Source organism: Microcebus murinus, chromosome 4 (assembly GCF_040939455.1).
Source record: "Microcebus murinus isolate Inina chromosome 4, M.murinus_Inina_mat1.0, whole genome shotgun sequence".
Lineage (NCBI taxonomy): Eukaryota > Metazoa > Chordata > Mammalia > Primates > Cheirogaleidae > Microcebus > Microcebus murinus.
This window is the reverse complement of record NC_134107.1, coordinates 59580754-59600537: the sequence shown is the minus strand read 5'-3', so window position 1 is coordinate 59600537 and position 19784 is coordinate 59580754. Positions and strand designations below refer to the sequence as shown.

Sequence of the window (19784 nt, the reverse complement as noted above, 5' to 3'; positions counted from 1 at the left end):
CAGGAGAGTGACCTAATCTTATTTCCATTCTAGAAAGATCAACCTAAATGCTGTGTGCAGAACCAGCAGAATCAAGAGGTAGGAAAAAAAAAAAAAGTGGATTCTAATCCAGACCGTGCCACTTATTAGGTATAGGAATTATAGGCAAGCTTCTATAATAATAACAACAATAGGCTGGGCGTGGTGGCTCACACCTGTAATCCTAGCACTTTGGGAGGCCGAGGCAGGAGGACTGCTCAAGGTCAGGAGTTGGAAACCAGCCTGAGCAAGAGAGAGACGCTGTCTCTACTATAAATAGAAAGAAATTAATTGGTCAACTAAAAATATATATAGAAAAAATTAGCCGGGTATGGTGGCGCATGCCTGTAGTCCCAGCTACTTGGGAGGCTGAGGCAATAGGATCGCTTGAGCCCAGGAGTTTGAGGTTGCTGTGAGCTAGGCTGATGCCACAGTACTCTAGCCCAGGCAACAGAGTGAGACTCTGTTTCAAAAACAAACAAACAAACAATAATAATAGCAGCCAGCAGTTCTGGGCATATTTCTAAGCATTTTAACTATTGAGCTCCCTCAATTTTAACTATAGTCTTTTTAGGTAGGTACTTTTTTTTTTTTTTTTTTTTTTTTGAGACAGAGTCTCGCTTGTTGCCCAGGCTAGAGTGAGTGCCGTGGCGTCAGCCTAGCTCACAGCAACCTCAAACTCCTGGGCTCAAGCAATCCTCCTGCCTCAGCCTCCCGAGTAGCTGGGACTACAGGCATGCGCCACCATGCCCGGCTAATTTTTATATATATATATATATATATATATATTAGTTGGCCAATTAATTTCTTTCTATTTATAGTAGAGACGGGGTCTTGCTCTTGCTCAGGCTGGTTTCGAACTCCTGACCTCGAGCAATCCGCCCACCTCGGCCTCCCAGAGTGCTAGGATTACAGGCTTGAGCCACCGCGCCCGGCCCAGGTAGGTACTTTTATTAACCCCATTTTACATATGAGTAAACCAGGCACAGAGAGGTTAAGTATACTGCCCAATGTCAGAATGTACGAATGCGCCAGAGCAAGAGTAAAACCCAGGAAGTCTGGCTCCAGAGTTGATGCTTTGATCTATGTATAAGATCCTTGTTTGAATTAAGTAAAATAACATACAGAAAAAGTAATTAGCTTTATCAGAGTGGTAGCTGGTGCTCAACAAATGTTACTGCCTTCCTGCCTTCATTCAAATGCAGCCAGGGCTTTATACAGCCAGATTTTTAAAAGCATCATCTCTTTTTGTTTGTTTTTTTTTGAGACAGAGTCTCGTTCTCTCACCTAGGCTAGAGTGCCATGGCATCAGCCCAGCTCACAGCAGCTTCAAACTCCTGGGCTCAAGCAATCTTCCTGCCTCAGCCTCCTGAGTAGCTGGGACTATAGGTGTGTGCTACCATGCCTGGCTAATTTTTTCTATTTTTGGTAGAGATGGGGTCATACTCTTGCTCAGGGCTCTGGCTGGTCTCAACTCCTGAGATCAAATGATCCTCCCGCCTTGGCCTCTCAGAGTGCTAGGATTATAAGCGTGAGCCTCCATGCCCAGCCAAAAAAGCAGCATCTTTAAAGAATCCTCCTGAAAATTTAACACACTATTGCAAGAAATTGATCCACTGTAGGTATGACAGTAACATTCTGTGAATGACATTTTTTTTTTTTTTTTGAGACAGAGTCTCGCTTTCTTGCCTAGGCTAGAGTGAGTGCCATGGCGTCAGCCTAGCTCACAGCAACCTCAAACTCCTGGGCTCAAGCAATCCTCCTGCCTCAGCCTCCCGAGTAGCTGGGACTACAGGCATGAGCCACCATGCCCGGCTGATTTTTATATTATATATATTAGTTGGCCAATTAGTTTCTTTCTATTTTTATGGTAGAGACGGGGTCTCGCTCAGGCTGGTTTTGAACTCCTGACCTTGAGCAATCCGCCCGCCTCGGCCTCCCAGAGTGCTAGGATTACAGGCGTGAGCCACCGCGCCTGGCCTGTGAATGACATTTAATGCCTCTTTGCCATCACAACCTCCAAGAAGCTATCTCTAATCCTTGCCAGCTGGAAAAAAAAAAAAGCTTCATTAATTATTAATAACAATAACGTTAGTTATGGAGTATTTACAATGTGCCAGTGTCTATGCTAAGTGCTGTCATGTACTAGTTTATTTAATTTTCAGAATTCAAAGAAATAGAAAAAATATCATCCCCACTATATAGATGAAGAAACTGAGATTCAGAATTTCCCAAGGTCATATTGCCAATAAGTGGTAGAGCCAGAATTTCAATGTAGGCAGTTTGATTCTAGAGCTTGTACTCTTAGCCACTTGTTATTCCAAGTATGGTCCATAGACAAGCTGCAATGAATAAACTGAATGTCATTAGTCCATGACAAGATAAGAAGCATACGACAGTCACTAAATACACTTTAATTCAGCCCACACTTTTTTTTTAATAGCAAGACTTTCTTCATGAAGGAAGCAAAGTATGAATGTACATTTTGGCATAAGTTCCTGATATCTTCTTGGAGGGGTACTTTGAGAAGCACTGCTCTAAATTACTATGCTACTCTGCCTCTTTGAACTGTCTCTGCACTTTATCTTTCACATATCACCTTCCACATTATGTTATCATTATGTCTCCTGGTATGTATGTATGTATGTGTATGTCTGTGTGTGTGCACTGTGTGTGTATATACTCCCTGAAATCAGGGAGATTTACCCTAGTATCCTCCAGTGAGAATGTCAAGTGTAGTGTCTACCATATTGCAAGAAGAGGCTCAATTAATAGTTTCCGAACTAATTAAAAACACTTTCATGGCCGGCCTGGAGGCTCATACCTGTAATCCTAATGCTCTGGGAGGCCAAAGCAGGAGGATTGCTTAAGGCTAAGAATTTGAGACCAGTCTAAGCAAGAGTGAGACCCCATGTCTACAAAAAATAGAAAAATTAGCCAGTCATGGTGGCGTGCAACTGTAGTCCCAGCTACTCGGGAGGCCGAGGCAGGAGAATTGCTTCACCCCAGGAGTCTGAGGTTGCAGTGAGCTATAATAACACCACTGTACTCTAGCTCAGGCAACAGAGTGAGACCCTGTCTCAAAACCAACCAACCAACCAACCAACACTTTCATTAAACTTTAGGAAATGTATATATAACACATAACTGGATTGTGCTGTCATATTCAAGAATCTGTCATTCTTTCAACAATGACTGAATATCTCCCATGTGGCAGGCCTTGTGCTAAGTACTAAAGAAACAAAGAACACAGTTCCCATCTAGAGGGAATGCACAGTCAGAGGGAAGGGGAACTGACACATGAATAGATCATTACAGCCCAGAGCACTAAGTGACATGATAGAGGTGTGTGTCAAGTGCTGAAAGAGCAACCAACTCTCTGGGGCATCAGAAAGAGATAAAGCACATTTTTAGGCTTAAAAGAATTGAAGTACTGTCAGCTGTGAGAGCTAAACTCATTATCAAATCTTCTAAAGAGCACTTTTAGCACAGCTGCACTCTAAGTTATAAAGGTTTAAAAGTACAAATTTGGCTTAAGGATTTAAAATAAGACCCTATAGAACTAATAATACTGGAGTTAGGGAGAACTGGGTTTAAATTGAGGCAACTTACTTGTTTTATGACTTTTGGGCCTTCTAGGCCTTGGTTTCTACATCTGTAAAATGGGAATGGGAATATACTAATATCTAATGAGTAAGAAAGTACAATTTTTCCCATATCCACATATTAGGCCATGTACTACCTTGTACAATGGCAAACTATCCAAACTATTATTTATTAAATATTTTTCTTTTAAATCAACTCACTTTGACATATGCTACCATATGGATGAACTTTGAGGACATTATGCTACGTGAAACAAACCAGTTACAAAAAGACAAGATTCCATTTATAAGAGGTAGAGTAGTCAAAATCAGAGACAGAAAGTAGAAGGGTGGTTGCCAGGAGCTGGGGGGAAGTGGGAATAAGAAGTTACTGTTTAATGGATACAGAGTTTCAGTTTTATAACATGAAGAGTTATGGAAGTAGACAGTGATAATGGTTGCACAACATTATGAATGTATTTCATATCACCATACTGTACATTTAAAAATGGGTAGTATGGGCTGGGCATGGTGGCCCACGCCTATAATCCTAGCATTCTGGGAGGCCGAGGCAGGAGGATCGCTGAAGGTCAGGAGTTTGAAACCAGCCTGAGCAAGAGTGAGACCGTATCTCTACTAAAAATAGAAAGAAATTAATTGGCCAACTAAAAATATATAGACAAAATTAGCTGGGCATGGTGGTGCATGCTTGTAGTCCCAGCTACTCGGGAGGCTGAGGCAGGAGGATTGCTTGAGCCCAGGAATTTGAGGTTGCTGTGAGCTAGGCTGACACCACAGCACTCTAGCCTGGGCAATAGAGTGAGACTGTGTCTCAAAAAAAAAAAAAAAATTAGTAGTATGGCAAACTTCATGTTATGTGTATTTTATCACAATTAAAAAAAGAAACTTGTAAAAACATGGATGAATGTCAAATACATTATGCTACGTGAAAAAGGCCAGACACGAATAGCTACATACTGTGTGATTCTATTTACATGACATTCTGGAGAAGTTAAAACAATGGTGACAGAAAATTGATCAGTGGTTGCCAGGGACTTGAGTGGGAGAGGGGAAGGAGATTGACCACACCAGGGCAGTAGGAAATTTTTTGGGTTAATGAAACTCCTCTATATTTTGATTGTGGCAAACTATACACCTAAAATGAGTACATTTTACTACATGTAAATTATATTTCAAAAACCCGATTTAACAAAAAAGCAGATCATGCTAACCACACCAAGAACATCCCATACAAAGGCATCCTTCATACCTTTCTTCGACTTTAATGGAAAGATCGTTGCAGAGGTTGTGAACATATTGGGCATAACTCTCTGCCAGGGTCATGTCATAAGCAGTCAGGTGAATGTTTAAAACACCATATTCATGATCTGTGCCCAAATTAATGGCTCTCACTTCTACTTTTCCCCTCTTCTTCTTGGGCTAAACAGAAAACAAATAAAAAGAGAAAGAAAATAAATCAAAGTTTTGTATAAGAAATTCTAATAATACTATTTTGACATTAAAATAGTCCATCTTTCAAATAAATCTGTTTACCATTTTTCTCTCAGGTTACCCCCTACCTACAAACTGAAGGCTCCTGAGAAGGAACAGGCAGCTTCCCTGGCCAGTCTGACACCAGCCAAAGCAAGGAGAGATATTGCTATCATTACTTTAACATGAATACATGTGACTGTCTTCTGCTACTACCTTGTGTTAAGACTCACCTTCCATCTCTGGCCTTCTGTTTCTCAATTTATAAATTGATGGGGTTATGCTAAATTAAAATATTGTTAATCTAGAACCCATAGATGGAGTCCAAGAGGTCTATGAACCCCAAAATTTATATGCAAAATTTTATGAGTACATTTTTCTGCAAAGAGAATCCTTAGCTTTCATCGGAATCTTACCATTAGTTCTCTTCTAGCCATTCTAGCTCTAAAATTCAACAACTGTCTACACACAGCCTTCCATTTGAGAACTGTGAGATACAATAATTATTTGATTTCTTCCTTTCCCTGTCATATAAGATATTGCTTCACTACATATCAACTTGTGTAGGCTGGTATAACAAGTTAAAATGAGGCAGGCCTGGGAAAAGATATTTCATACAACATAGGTCAGAATGAAGAAAGCTTCTCAACTGAAAATAATCTAACCTAAATGCCCATCAAGAGGAGACCTGTCAGATAAATTATGTAGCTGTAAGAATAAGGCATTTCTTTATGTACTGATATGGAAAGGTGTTTAAGATAAATTAAATGATAAAGGCAAACTGCAGAATAATGTTTACAAAATATTGCCACATATATAAAAAGGGTAGGTAGGAGTGAACAGACGTGTGTGTGTGTGTGTGTGTGCGCGTGCATGAGCATGTGTGTAATTACAAACATATTTATTTGCTTGCATATCCAAAAAATATCTCTGGAAGAATGTACAAAAACACTACAATCATTGGCTGCCTGTGAGGCAACTGGATGGCTAGGGAATAGAGGTAGAAAAGAGAATTTTTAACTACTTTCCTTCTATATTTTTTGAATTTTTAATATGGTCAACTTTTATCAATTTAAAATTAGAATCTTAAAATCTGGGTTTGTTTTTGTTTTTGGTTTTTTTTTGAGAAAGAGTTTTACCATGTTGCCTAGGCTGGTCTTAAATTCCTGGATTCCAACAATCCTTATGCCTTAGCCTCCCAAATAGTTGGGATTATAGTTGTGCATCACCAAGCTGGGTTCTACTAGGTTTTAAAAATTGGTTTGTTTTTTTTTTGAGACAGAGTCTCCATCTGTTGCCCAGGCTAGAGTGCTGTAGTATCAACCTCAAACTCCTGGGCTCAAATGATTCTTCTGCCTCAACCTCCTGAGTAGCTGGGACTACGGGTATGTACCACCATGCCCAGCTAATTTTTTCTATGTATTTTTAGCTGTCCAGCTAATTTCTTTCTATTTTTAGTAGAGATAGGGTCTCACTCTTGCTCAGGCTGTTCTCGAATTCCTGAGCTCAAACTATCCACCGCCTCCCGGCCTCCCAGAGTGTAAGGATTATAGGTGTGAGCCACCACGCCCAGCCTAAAATTGTTTTTAGTGACATTTTTATTACAATATAATATTCATACCAAAAAATGCATAAATAAGCACACATCTCAATGAATTTTCACAAAGTAAAAATATCTGTGTAATCAGTGTCCTGGACAAAAAATAGATCATTACCAGTAACCCAAAAGGTCTCCTTCCCCAAATTGGTAATCACTATTCTGATTTATAAAACTATAGTGTTATTTCACATGTTTTTGAAATTCATGAAAATGGAATGATAAAGTACATTCTCTTTTGTGTCTAGCTTCTTTTATTCATTAAGTTTGTTCTTTCCTTCTCATTGCTCTAGTAGTCCACTGTATAGTCTACAATTTACTTATCCTTTCAACTGTTGGTAGGAATTTGGATTGTTTCCAGTGAGGGGCCATTATGAATAGTACTGCTAACAATGTTCTTCTACACATCTTTTAGTGAATATATGTATGTATTTTTGTTGGGAATATACCTGGGAACTGAATGAGTTATAGAGTACGTATATGTTCATCTTTAATAGATACTCTTGAAGAGTTTTACAAAGTGGTTTCCAATTTAGACTCCCACCCTCAATATATGAGAGTTTTATTAATAATTCTTCCACATTCTTGCCAACACTGTGTACAAAACTTACAGTTAGGTTTTCTGGTTTGTTTTAGCCATTTTGGTGGCTAGATAGTGGTAATGCAGTGAGATTTTAACTTGCATTTCTTTTACATCTATTGAGCCTGAGCACCTTCCCACATGTTTACTGGCCATTTGGATATTGTACTGGCCTTGAGTACCTGCCTATTCAAATATTTTGCCCATTTTATTTTTTTTTTATTTTATTTTTTATTTTTTTTACATGCGGTAGGCAGACATAGTTTTTTTTTTTTACATGCGGTAGGCAGACATACATTTTGCCCATTTTAAAAATTGGGTCATCTGCTTTTCTCTTGTTGATTTATAGATGTTCTTTATATATTCTAGAAATGATCCTTTCCAAGTAGCTGCAAATATCTTCTCCTTCTCTGTAGCTTCCCTTTTCACTTTTTTTTTTTTTTTTTTTTTTTGAGACAGAGTCTCGCTTTCTTGCCTAGGCTAGAGTGAGTGCCGTGGTGTCAGCCTAACTCACAGCAATCTCAAACTCCTGGGCTCAAGCGATCCTCCTGCCTCAGCCTCCCGAGTAGCTGGGACTACAAGCACGAGCCACCATGCCTGGCTGATTTTTATATTATATATATTAGTTGGCCAATTAATTTCTTTCTATTTTTATGGTAGAGACGGGGTCTCACTCAGGCTGGTTTTGAACTCCTGACCTTGAGCAATCTGCCTGCCTCAGCCTCCCAGAGTGCTAGGATTACAGGCGTGAGCCACCGCGCCCGGCCTCCTTTTCACTTTTTGATGGTATATTTTGGTGAGAAGTTCTTATTTTTTTTTATTAACTTTTTTTTCTTTTTCTTTTTTTTACAAAGTATTTATCAGAGCATCTCCAAAAAGTTCTTATTTTTAATGTAGTCCAATTGATCCATTTTTTTCTTTTGTGGTTATAGTGATTTTTGTGTCCTATTTAAGAAATCTTTGCTTACCTTAAGATCATGAAGATATTCTTATATTTTAAATTCTAGCAGTTTTATTATTTAAACATTTTCATTTAGATCTACAATCTTTCTTTTTTTTTTTTTTGAGATGAGTCTCTCTTTGTCACCCTGGCTAGAGTGCAGTGGCGTCACCATAGTTCACTGCAGCCTCTAACTCCTGGGTTCAAGCAATCCTCCTGCCTTAGCTTCCCGATTAACTGGGGCTACAGGCATGCACCACCACACCTGACTAATTTTTAAATTTTTTGTAGAGATGGGGTCTCACTGTTGCCCAGGCTGATCTTGAATTCTTGGCCTCAAGTGATCTTCTTGCCTTGGCCTCCCAAAGTATCAAGATTACAGGTGTGAGCCATTACATCTGGCGTATGATCCATTTTTAAGTAATTTTTGTGTACAGTATAAAATAGGAGTTGAGTCATTTTTTTCACATGATTATTAGCCCAAATGACCTAGCATCACTGCATTGCGGTGTCAACTCTGTCATATAGTAAGTGTCCATAGATACGTGGATCTATTTCTTTACTCTTTATTCTGTTCCATTGGGCTGACTATCCTAGAGATACATTGTCATAATAATTGGATATTTAGTATAAGTGTTGACATGAGTAAAATAGCTTTTTTAAGAAAAAAAGGAGAAAATTTATCTCCACTTATATGTCTTAAGTTACCCCTATCTAACAGCCAGCAGTCTAGAGGTTTCACCAGCAGAGTTGTTCTTGACAGAGCACCTGGAATGGTGTCTTCACACCACTCATCTTGAGATCAACCTATAAGAGCATGAACCCAATTTGGGGAAGCAAGGAGAGGACAAAGAAATGGGCCTTGTGCTCGCTTTGATAGCACATATACTAAAATTGGAACAATACAGAGAAGATTAGCATGGCCCCTGTGTCGTGAATCATTCCATTAAAAAAAAAAAATGGTCCTTTCACAAACCAGTAATATTGATGATAGATAGGCCTGATCTCACAGAGTTTTTTTTTTTGAGACAGAATTTTGCTTTGTTGCCCAGGCTAGCGTGCTGTGGTGTCAGCCTAGCTCACAGCAACCTCAAACTTCTGGGCTCAAGCAATCCTACTGCCTCAGCCTCCCCAGTAGCTGGGACTACAGGCAGGTGCACCATGCCCGGCTAACTTTTTCTATATAAATTAGTTGGCCAATTAATTTCTATTTTTAGTAGAGACAGGGTCTCACTCTTGCTCAGGCTGGTTTCGAACTCCTGACCTCAAGCAATCCACCCTTCTCGGCCTCCCAGAGTGCTAGGATTACAGGTGTACAGGCCTGAGCCACCACGCCCGGACTCACAGAGATGTTTTGAGAATTCAACAAAATACTATGTATAAAGTGGTTAATACAATCTGTGGCACACATTTAAACACTCTATAAATATTAACATTTATTATTATTTTCATTTTTATATTCCTCATATCTAGTACAGGGCCTGGCAGAAAACATGCAATGAGTCACTATTTTAGAATTTTAGAATGGGAAAACAATTTGAGATGATTTTGTCCCGGTTCTTCATCTTTGCAGGGGAGGAATATGAAGCCCAGAGGGATTAAATATGTTCCCCAAAGTCATACAGCCAAATAAGACAGATCCCAGGAACTAAAATCCAGACCTCCTGACCTCCAATGCAGGAAAGTTTTCCACTGTAGTCTCTGCATTAGGAAAATTCTTAACAGTGGTGGCCACCCAGGGTGCCAGACCTTGCTATCAGTGAGAAGCTATCCTCTAGAGACCAACCATCAAGGTGCAGGAATTTGGCTGTCTTTTCTTTAGAGCCTGCCACACTTGTGGCTAAATGCAGCAATCAGGACTTCTCATCGTGACAGTTAGCTCTGCAGTCAGAGCTGTGAAGAAGGCTAAAGTCAGAATGCAACAGAGAGCGGCTGAAATTTTCCAGCACAGAGGGGAGGAGCTTCTCTGAAGCCTGTAGGAGGCTTTTCTTAACTGAGGAAAATGCCAGGACTCTTCAAAGGTGTTGCTTTAGAGGAACAAAGAAAGAAAGCTGATTCTAGTGTCCCTCTTGGCTTCTCACTTGCTTTTCCATGTTGGCCTAGATCTGCCTGGACCAATCCACACAATCAGGAGCCCATTGTGATATTACAGTATATATTCCAGTTCTGAGTCAGGGCACAGGATAGCCAGCAAGAGCTTAACTGTGTATGATACCAGACCACCAGTTTTTGTAATTTTACCTGCACAATTTTTCTCACATCCACCCCATGCTGTCTATTCCTACTGACTGAGTTCAAGCCTTCCACAAATGCCATGGGGAGTTATTAAAGATATCTGTGCAAAGCACGTACATGAATAAAGTTGTGGTTTGGGAAGCCCATCCTGATGGGAAATGGAGGACAGGCAGGCAAGGAAAGGAAAGGAAGCTGGAAGAAAGGTGGTAGGGAAGATGGACTATTGCCCACCATCAAACCTTGCCACTCCTATTACTGGCATAGGTTCACTGTGGGATGGCCCAGGGTATCCATTCTTAGGTCCCTATAGGATTGCACTATCCTCCCCAAATGGACCAGGGGATAAACTACTAAGCCACTTTTGTACAGAAATGTTCACATTATTATTACTAAAACTGTGGTCCTCTGAAGGCAAGTTACTTGTCCAAGGTTACTGAGAAACTTTGCTGAGAAAGAGCAGATAGAGAGTCAAATTAGAATCACAGGCTATTACAGCCGGACTGGATCTTAGAGTTAATTTAGTCTCTCCTTCCTTCTTAGTTTTATACATGGGGGAAGTTGAGTTCCAGAAAAAAGAAATGACTTGTTTAAGGTTACAACAGTTAGGAAATGGCACTTTGTGTATAGCCAGAACTGGAAGCCAGGTCTGTGGCCCCAAGACGAGGCTCTCTCCTCTAACACAATAGTATCTGCTTATCACTATAAGTAGCATTCTCCAGGGTGGGAACAATGGGAAGGAATTGCATCATCCTAATCCTCAAACAAAAAGGCTGATATGCGTGCAGCATATTCAGCTTCCAGAAATTCTGGTTATGAAAATAACAAAACTTACACCTAGGCTGGGTGTGGCTGCTCAAGCCTGTAATCTTAGCATTCTGGGAGGCCGAGGTGGGCGGATTACTCAAGGTCAGGAGATCGAAACCAGCCTGAGCAAGAGGAAGACCCCATCTCTACTATAAATAGAAAGAAATTAATTGGCCAACTAATATATATAGAAAAAAATTAGACGGGCATGGTGGTGCATGCCTGTGGTCCCAGCTACCCAGGAGTTTGAGGATGCTGTGAGCTAGGCTGACGCCAGGGCACTCACTCTAGCCTGGGCAACAAAGAGAGACTGTCTAAAAAAAAACCCCCAAAAAACAAAACTTACACCTAGGGACCCAAATGATTTAGTAATGGTATTATGAACAGTCCATAATGAGCTGTGAGGTGCATGAAGATCAAGTGAGTATGTTTATAACTCAGTGTCATACACTCAAGAGACACAGAAGGCACAGCCTGGTGCTGCATAAAGAGCACTAGACTTAGATGGGAGCCAAAAAAAAAAATGTGGACTCAAATCCTAACTATTTGCTTAGTCACTACATGATATTGGATGACCTTTCTCTCTAGGCCTCACTTTCCTCATCCGTAACAGTTAAGGTTATTGTGAAGCTCGATATAGTGAATTTATATGAAATGGGAATAGCATAGATGTTAGATGAATTCTGAATATCATCAGTTCAAATATTAGCTCTGGAAATTACTAGCTACTTGAGCAAGTCATTTAATCTCTCTGAGAACCAGATTCCTCAAACAGGGTCTTTAATAATCATAGGATATTCTGAAGATTAAGTAAAATATACCATCTGTAATACTATACAATGAAATAATGGTTTTGAAGCCTAGTACATAGTAGTTACAGCAACTGATATATGATACTCAATAAATGGTATTTTAAAAAGAGTTTGAGGCCAGGCGCGGTGGCTCATGCCTATAATCCTAGCACTCTGGGAGGCCGAGGCGGGCGGATTGCTTGAGGTCAGGAGTTTGAAACCAGCCTGAGCAAGAGTGAGACCCCGTCTCTACTATAAATAGAAAGAAATTAATTGGCCAACTAATATATATATATATATAAAAAATGAGCTGGGCATGGTGGCGCATGCCTGTAGTCCCAGCTACTTGGGAGGCTGAGGCAGTAGGATTGTTTGAGCCCAGGAATTTGAGGTTGCTGTGAGCTAGGCTGACACCACAGCACTTACTCTAGCCTGGGCAACAAAGTGAGACTTTGTCTCAAAAAAAAAAAAAAGCCTCTATTATTGTGGATCTATTATGGTAGCCAAACCACTATTGTAATTCATGTAAGAAAGTACTATGTCTCATTCATCTTTCTATTCCTAGAGCCTAACAATATTACATGTTGAGTTCAATTAAACTGAATTCGAGTTCTGCTTCTGTCATTTACTAGTCATATGTTCATTGAGAAATATATTCATTGAGAAATTACTCATGCTCCTCAATCAGTTTTCTTTTCTGCCCTGCTTCCTTCATAGGATATTTGCTGAATCAAAAAGTATGATTTTCAAATTTGTTCTGGTTGCAAAGGGCCTTAAAAAAACATGTTTTATATAGTGAGCTATGATTGTGCCAACCACACTCCAGTCTGAGTAAGAGTGAGACCCTGTCTCTTAAAAAAAAATCATGTTTTTCTTTGTGAAACACCATGAAATACTCATCAAATCAATGTACTTTCATCAGACATAATAAGGACTAGCAGAAAATATGGATATATTTTATAAATGGAGTTCTCTGCATCTCAAAAAATATGAAAACATATCTGAGTTTCTCTGTTAATATTTGTTTTCATCAAGTAAAACTGATGGAAGAAAAACTTGAAATTTAGAAAATTCTATCCATTCATTTACTGCTTTTCTAAAAACGAGAAGGCTGTTATCACTAAACTTGAAGACGGGTTCAGCTCTAGGACCACCAGCACCATGGGCATACGGGTTACAAGGCACTGAGATAATGGATGTTAAAGCACTTTGAAAAGGAAAAGGAATCATTACTGTTATAAATGCCAAACATGAATCCCTCTAAAAATTTCACACTGTTGTAATTTGGCAGAATGGGTGAGGCAGGGTGAGACTCCCAGTAGGCTAGCGACTAGGGGCTATAATGGCATAGGCAAAGAGTCACGTCTTCACAGCGGTCATTACCTGTGCCTGGAAAACCTCCAGAGAACTTTGTTATGTTCTTTACAGCCCAGTGTTACCAGCTACCTCAAGCAACTGGATACTCCTAGAGGTGTGTCCAGTTCAACTTTACATACCCAGTACCAAGAATACAGGTGGCATTTAATAAATGTTTGCTAAGGTGAATTCTGTGATACTTTCACTGATCCTTTAATGAAGACTTGCTTCCTTTTTAAAAATAAAAATGTATTTTTTTGTTAATTAACAGGTATGTTGGGGCATAGTGGCTCATGCCTGTAACCCCAGCACTTTGAGAGGCAGGAGGACTACTTGAGTCCAGGAGTTCAGGACCAGCCTGGGCAACATAGTGAGACCTCATCTCTAAAAACCTAGCTGGATGTGGTGGCAGATTCCTGTAATCCTAGCTACTCAGGAGGCTGAAGTGGGAGGATTGCTTGAGCCCTAGAGTTCGATGCTGTGGTGAGCTACAATCATGCCACTCCAGTCTGGGCAATAGAGCAAGATCCTATCTTTAAAAATAAATTTTTTTGTGTGAAACACCATGAAATACTCATCAAATCAATGTACTTTCATCAGACATAACAAGGACTAGCAGAAAATATGGATATATTTTATAAATGGAATTCTCTGCATCTCAAAAAATATGAAAACATATCTGAGTTTCTCTGTTAATATTTGTTAGATTTATACAATAATATTTTATTCTATTTATATTTATAATATTTTATTCTATTTATACGATAGAATAAAATAAAATTGACAGATAAAATTGTATATATTTACCATGTATAACACAATGATAGAATTGCTTTTTTTTTTTTTTTTGAGCAGAGTCTCGCTTTGTTGCCCAGGCTAGAGTGAGTGCCGTGGCGGCAGCCTAGCTCACAGCAACCTCAAACTCCTGGGCTCAAACAATCCTACTGCCTCAGCCTCCCTAGTTGCTGGGATTACAGGCATGCGCCACCATGCCCAGCTCATTTTTTCTATCTATATTATTTGGCCAGTTAATTTCTTTCTATTTATAGTAGAGACGGGGTCTCGCTCTTGCTCAGGCTGGTTTCGAACTCTTGACTCGAGCAATCCGCCCGCCTCGGCCTCCCAGAGTGCTAGGATTACAGGCATGAGCCACCACGCCTGGCCTAGAATTGCTTATTTTCACTCTCTTGATGTTTAGTATATTCTCCTAATAAAGCACTTATCAAATGTATTTAGTTACATTTTTTTTTTTTTTTGAGACAGAGTCTCGCTTTGTTGTCCAGGCTAGAGTGAGTGCCGTGGCGTCAGCCTAGCTCACAGCAACCTCAAACTCCTGGGCTTGAGTGATCCTTCTGCCTCAGCCTCCCGAGTAGCTGGGACTACAGGCATGCGCCACCATGCCCGGCTAATTTTTTATATATATATCAGTTGGCCAATTAATTTCTTTCTATTTATAGTAGAGACGGGGTCTCGCTCTTGCTCAGGCTGGTTTTGAACTCCTGACCTTGAGCAATCCGCCCGCCTCGGCCTCCCAAGAGCTAGGATTACAGGCGTGAGCCACAGCGCCCGCCCTTTAGTTACATTTTTGAGTACTAACTTCCCAGCAGATGGTATGCTTTTTGTAGGAAGAGACCACCACGTCCATTCTCCTGAGCATCATCAGTATTCAGCACAGTGCCTGGCATATAGTAGATGCTCAATGATGGGTTTTCTTTTCAGTGAGTTACAACAAATAGACTTGAGGGAAAGCGTCAGTGTTAGTATAAAACAACTCTCCCTAAGCCAATCCTGTAATATTAATACATGTTTAGCCCTACTGTCACTAGACCAGCAGAAGCAATCTTTTTGTTCCCATGAAGCTAGCACTGGTGCCATAAAGTGATTCTGACCTGCTAATTTTTCTGGGAATGATTCCAGTCTCCTTCCAGACTTGTAGCTGTGAGAGTTGATCTATATATGGGTGTTACAACAAAATAAAAAGGTGTCAGAAATGGCAGACACTTCCTCTATATCAACAGTAAAAAGAGCATGAAGTTTCCAAGGGAAAGATAACTTGATTCCTAGGGGCCATTCCATAAAGAGGAAGAAAATTGCCTGAGTTATAAAAGATATACCTTACTCTCTTGCTCCAGAGCCTGGGAATGAGAACATATAACAAACTGACAGCAATTTTTCTTGCCTCCATTTCATCCTCCCACATCTTCCTTTTGGCAATTCTCTGATTATTGAGCTGTTATTACCCCAAGATTGGAAGATGGATAACAGTTGAGGGCAAGCAAGTAGTCTTGGGAGAAATGAGTTAGTGCTATACAAATGTGAATGACTGTTATTATTTTTATTTCTATCAAATATAAATCAATCCAAAACATCTGAAGCCTTTTAAATTCCACAGAATGATGTAGGGCCTTTGAGGGAATAATGATATCTACGCATTGAGACACAGTGCTAGGTCTGGAGATATGCTCTGAAATGTGATTCCTCACTGCCACAAGTCAAACTGGGTCTTACAGGACGAGCACCACAGAGAAAAAAGGAAGGGAATTATCCCACACAGAGGAAAGAACATGTGCAAAGGCATAAGGGCAGGAAAGAGCATGGGTGTATGAAAAAACGTGCCTGAAACATAGAGTGCAAAAAGGGAAATCAATGAGAAGGAGGTCGTGTCCATACTGTGAACTGGAATGCCACATTTGTTGTCATCACCCATGCTGTCACCCAAAAGGAAGCTTCTTTTTTATGGCTCCTCCTACTACCTCCTCAGAGAAGTATCATGAACTAGCGCATAAGATGGAGGCATGAGAACCAGGTTATAACCCAGGCCATGCAAGAAAGAGAGAGAATCAGTATTGACTAGGAAAGCTGAGAATGAGGTAGCTGCCCCCTTTGCTTCCCAAGGTTCAGAAATCATATAACTGAGTGTGGGACCTTTGGAAGGAGGAATGAAGGGATTATACCAGCAGAAATGGGACAAGAATACTTTGTGCCTAAGCATGAGAATTTACTCTTTTTTCATTAATGTTGGGCTCCAGAGAATAGGGGAGCCAGACTGAGACCCAGATAGGAAAAAATGGGAATCTGGCTACTTATTGTTTTTTCTAGGCTTAGGAAGAAAAAGAAAGGCCACACAAGATTTCTTCTAGTTTATCTAGTCCAGTTCCCCAGGGGGATAAAAGAGACAGGGACTCAGGACAGAGCCTCTGTAAATTCATAGATGAGAGCTTTCATTATGCTGTTCCATGCAGGAAACCAGGAGCCCAGAGCAACTTCCACCAATATCCAGCACTACTGTACTAGCCACGCTGGGACACTGAATGACATCAGGGAAAAGTCTGCAGTCCTAACCAAAGGAAGCATCACTTCCTTCAAGCAACCAACATCATCTGGAGCCAAGTGTTTGCCAGCTCTGATTTACAGAACCTCAGGGAAGCTCCAATAACCACAGTTCAGTTCAGCTCAATCAATATTTACTGTTCCCTGCCTGATGCCAGGCCCTATGCTGGACATTGAGGATACAGAGAAAAATGAAACATGGCCTCTACCCTTAGGGACCTGACAATCTAGAAGGGGAGACAGTCATCAAAACAGAGTTTTATTTTTTTATTTTTTTCCAACTTAGCATATTTAGATACACCTAAACAAAACAGAGTTTTAAAACATAGAGCAGGCCAGGCGAGGTGACTCACGCCTGTAATCCTAGCACTCTGGGAGGTCGAGGCGGGCAGATTGCTCGAGGTCAGGAGTTCGAAACCAGCCTGAGCAAGAGCGAGACCCCGTCTCTACTATAAATAGAAAGAAATTATTGGCCAACTAATATATATATAAAAAATTAGCCGGGCATGGTGGCGCATGCCTGTAGTCCCAGCTACTCAGGAGGCTGAGGCAGGAGGATCACTTGAGCCTAGGAGTTTGAGGTTGCTGTGAGCCAGGCTGATGCCACGGCACTCACTCTAGCCTGGGCAACAAAGCGAGACTCTGTCTCAAAAAAAAAAAAAAAACAAAAACATAGAGCAGAGGCTGCGTACGGTGGCTCACACCTGTAATCCTAGCACTCTGGGAGGCTAAGGCGGGAGGATCACTTAAGCTCGGGAGTTCGAGACCAGCCTGAGCAAGAGCAAGACCCCATCTCTACGAAAAATAGAAAAAATTAGCCAGGCATGGTGGTGCACACCTGTAGTCCCAGCTACTTGGGAGGCTAAGGCAGGAGCATCACTTGAGCCCAGGAGTTTGAGGTTGCAGTGAGCTATGATGATGCCACCAGGGTGACAAAGCGAGACTCTGTCTCCAAAAAAAACCAACCTCCTCTCCACCCACCCTGCCAAAGAAACAAAAAAAGCACAGAGCGGTAAGTCCTAGGACAAAGGAAGCAGAAGGAATTCTGGCAGTTCATGGTAGGAAAAGGAAGTCAGTGCGGGGAATTCAGGAAGTTTTCTCAGAAAGGGAGATTCATTTGTGTACCTCCTCATCTCCTGCTTTCTTAGTGAGATTTAAAGGCTGAAGACGAGTTAGCCAAGTGAACAAGGGGAAAAGGTCTTCCAAGTAGGACAACATGTGAGAGGCCACGAAAGAGAATGACGATTTGGATGAAAAGCAAGAGGGCCCATACAGTTAAAGCATGGTATTCACGAAATGGGAAGAGAGGCTGGAGGAGATGATGAGGATATATGGTATTAAACTTCCTTTTATATCAAGCTAAGAAGTGGGTCAGAGCATGGCATATGCAGAAAATTATCTTAAAGAGAGGATCCCAAGAAATTTTTTAAAAACAATAGGTGACTTCTGGGGCCCCCCCTCTCTTGGGGCCCCAGAACCTCATCCACAAAAAAATAAATGAATGAATAAATAAATAAATAAAATAAAAACAACAATAACAACAAAAAAAATCCCACCCAAACAAAATTAATTTTATTTTCCACTAATTTATATGGGACTTTTAGAAGACAGATGTCTCAAAATAAAGCAACTTACTCTAATGTGTCACAACTCATGGAGTGTAAATCACTCCTTCTTCTGAATTTTAATAGCACTTTGTATCTTCCTTTAAGCACTTGTCACTTTCTGCCTGGGAGTATAATTATCTGTCTTATCTCTGTTGATTTACAAGCTTCCTCTGAGCATAACCAGGTCTTTTTCATTCATCCTGTAAAATTATTTTGCAACCCACTCTGAATAGGCAAGGCATCACGAGTCCCCAGCAGCTGCGGTTAGTGGTTCACACCTGTAATCCCAGCACTTTGAGAAGCTAAGGAAGGAGGATTACGTGAGGCCAAGAGTTCAAGACCAGCCTGGGTAACGTAACGAAACCCTGTCTCTACAAAAAATAAGAAAAATTAGCTGGGCATGGTGGCACATGCCTCTAGGCCCAGCTACTCAGGAAGCTGAGGCAGGAGGATCACTTGAGCCCAGGAGTTCAAGGCTGCAATGAGCTAGGGTCATGCCACTACACTGTAGTCTGGGCAACAGAGCAAGACCCTGTCTCAAAAAAAAGTGCCAAGCACATAATAGATGTTTAATAAATATTTCATAACATCATGAAGGTACATGATATCCAAGTTCAAAGACTCTTAAAGATATTCTAGAGTTCCTTAACCTTTGTGAAGAGTCTAATAAAAGCTATGACCCTTCTTCCTAGAAAAATTCATATACATGCAACATTTTACATATAATTTCAAGGCCCACCATACCTAGATGGGTAAGGTTAACTTACCCAAAGTCATAAAGCTGGAAAGTGGCCAAACTAAGCCTAGAACAGAAGTTTCCTAGTTCCTAATTCAGTAATCTTCCCACTACAAAGGAACACGTTTAGTAAGGCATCTGTTTTCTGCTGGGAGCCTGCCTGATACAGGCCTCAGATGTGGCAATGCTCTTCTCACGATATTCCATAATATAAGAATGATGCTCAGGAGAACATGGTAAGTTTAGTGGCTTCTAAGGACCAAATACAGTGGTATTGGACCCCTGCCAAGAAGAGAAAGGCAAATGGAAGATACATGGTTGCATGGGAGCATTAAAATAAGCCAAAGAACCAAAAGATGTTGAAGTCTGCCCAACTAGAACAGCGAAATCTCCCTAATTATACTGTTTATAGGAAGTAACAGACTCGAGACTCAAAGCCAGATCTTCTGACTTTCAGGCCAATGTTGTGGCAACTCCATCACAAAATCCTCTGCACATGCATAGAAATCTAACCACCACAGAAACAACTGTGCAGCTGGGGCCAAAGAAATGAGCTAAATACTTTTAAAATGCTTAGAACTAATACCTAGTTATCTGTGATAATGGATTCAAGGAGCACATATATATTTAGATCTGCAAATACTATAAAAATCAGCTGTTTGGCTGAAAATATAAATCTACCTCTACTTGCTATAAACCATTCATTCAACTAAAC

The 19784-nt window shown here is 40.5% G+C and overlaps 1 protein-coding gene and 1 non-coding gene across 2 annotated transcripts in view; one reads left to right on the top strand and one right to left on the bottom strand.

Moving 5' to 3' along the window:
• The window catches only part of MRPL48 (mitochondrial ribosomal protein L48), a 51049-nt gene that overhangs the window by 7927 nt on the left and 23338 nt on the right, over positions 1-19784 (bottom strand). Inside the window, exon 5 of the mRNA XM_012745114.3 lies at positions 4873-5042. Coding sequence (XP_012600568.1) covers positions 4873-5042 — 170 coding nt within the window. The remainder of the gene's footprint in view (positions 1-4872; positions 5043-19784) is intronic.
• LOC142870765 (U6 spliceosomal RNA) lies at positions 9075-9178 on the top strand. Its single transcript, XR_012919107.1, has one exon. It is a non-coding gene; the product is annotated as a U6 spliceosomal RNA (small nuclear RNA).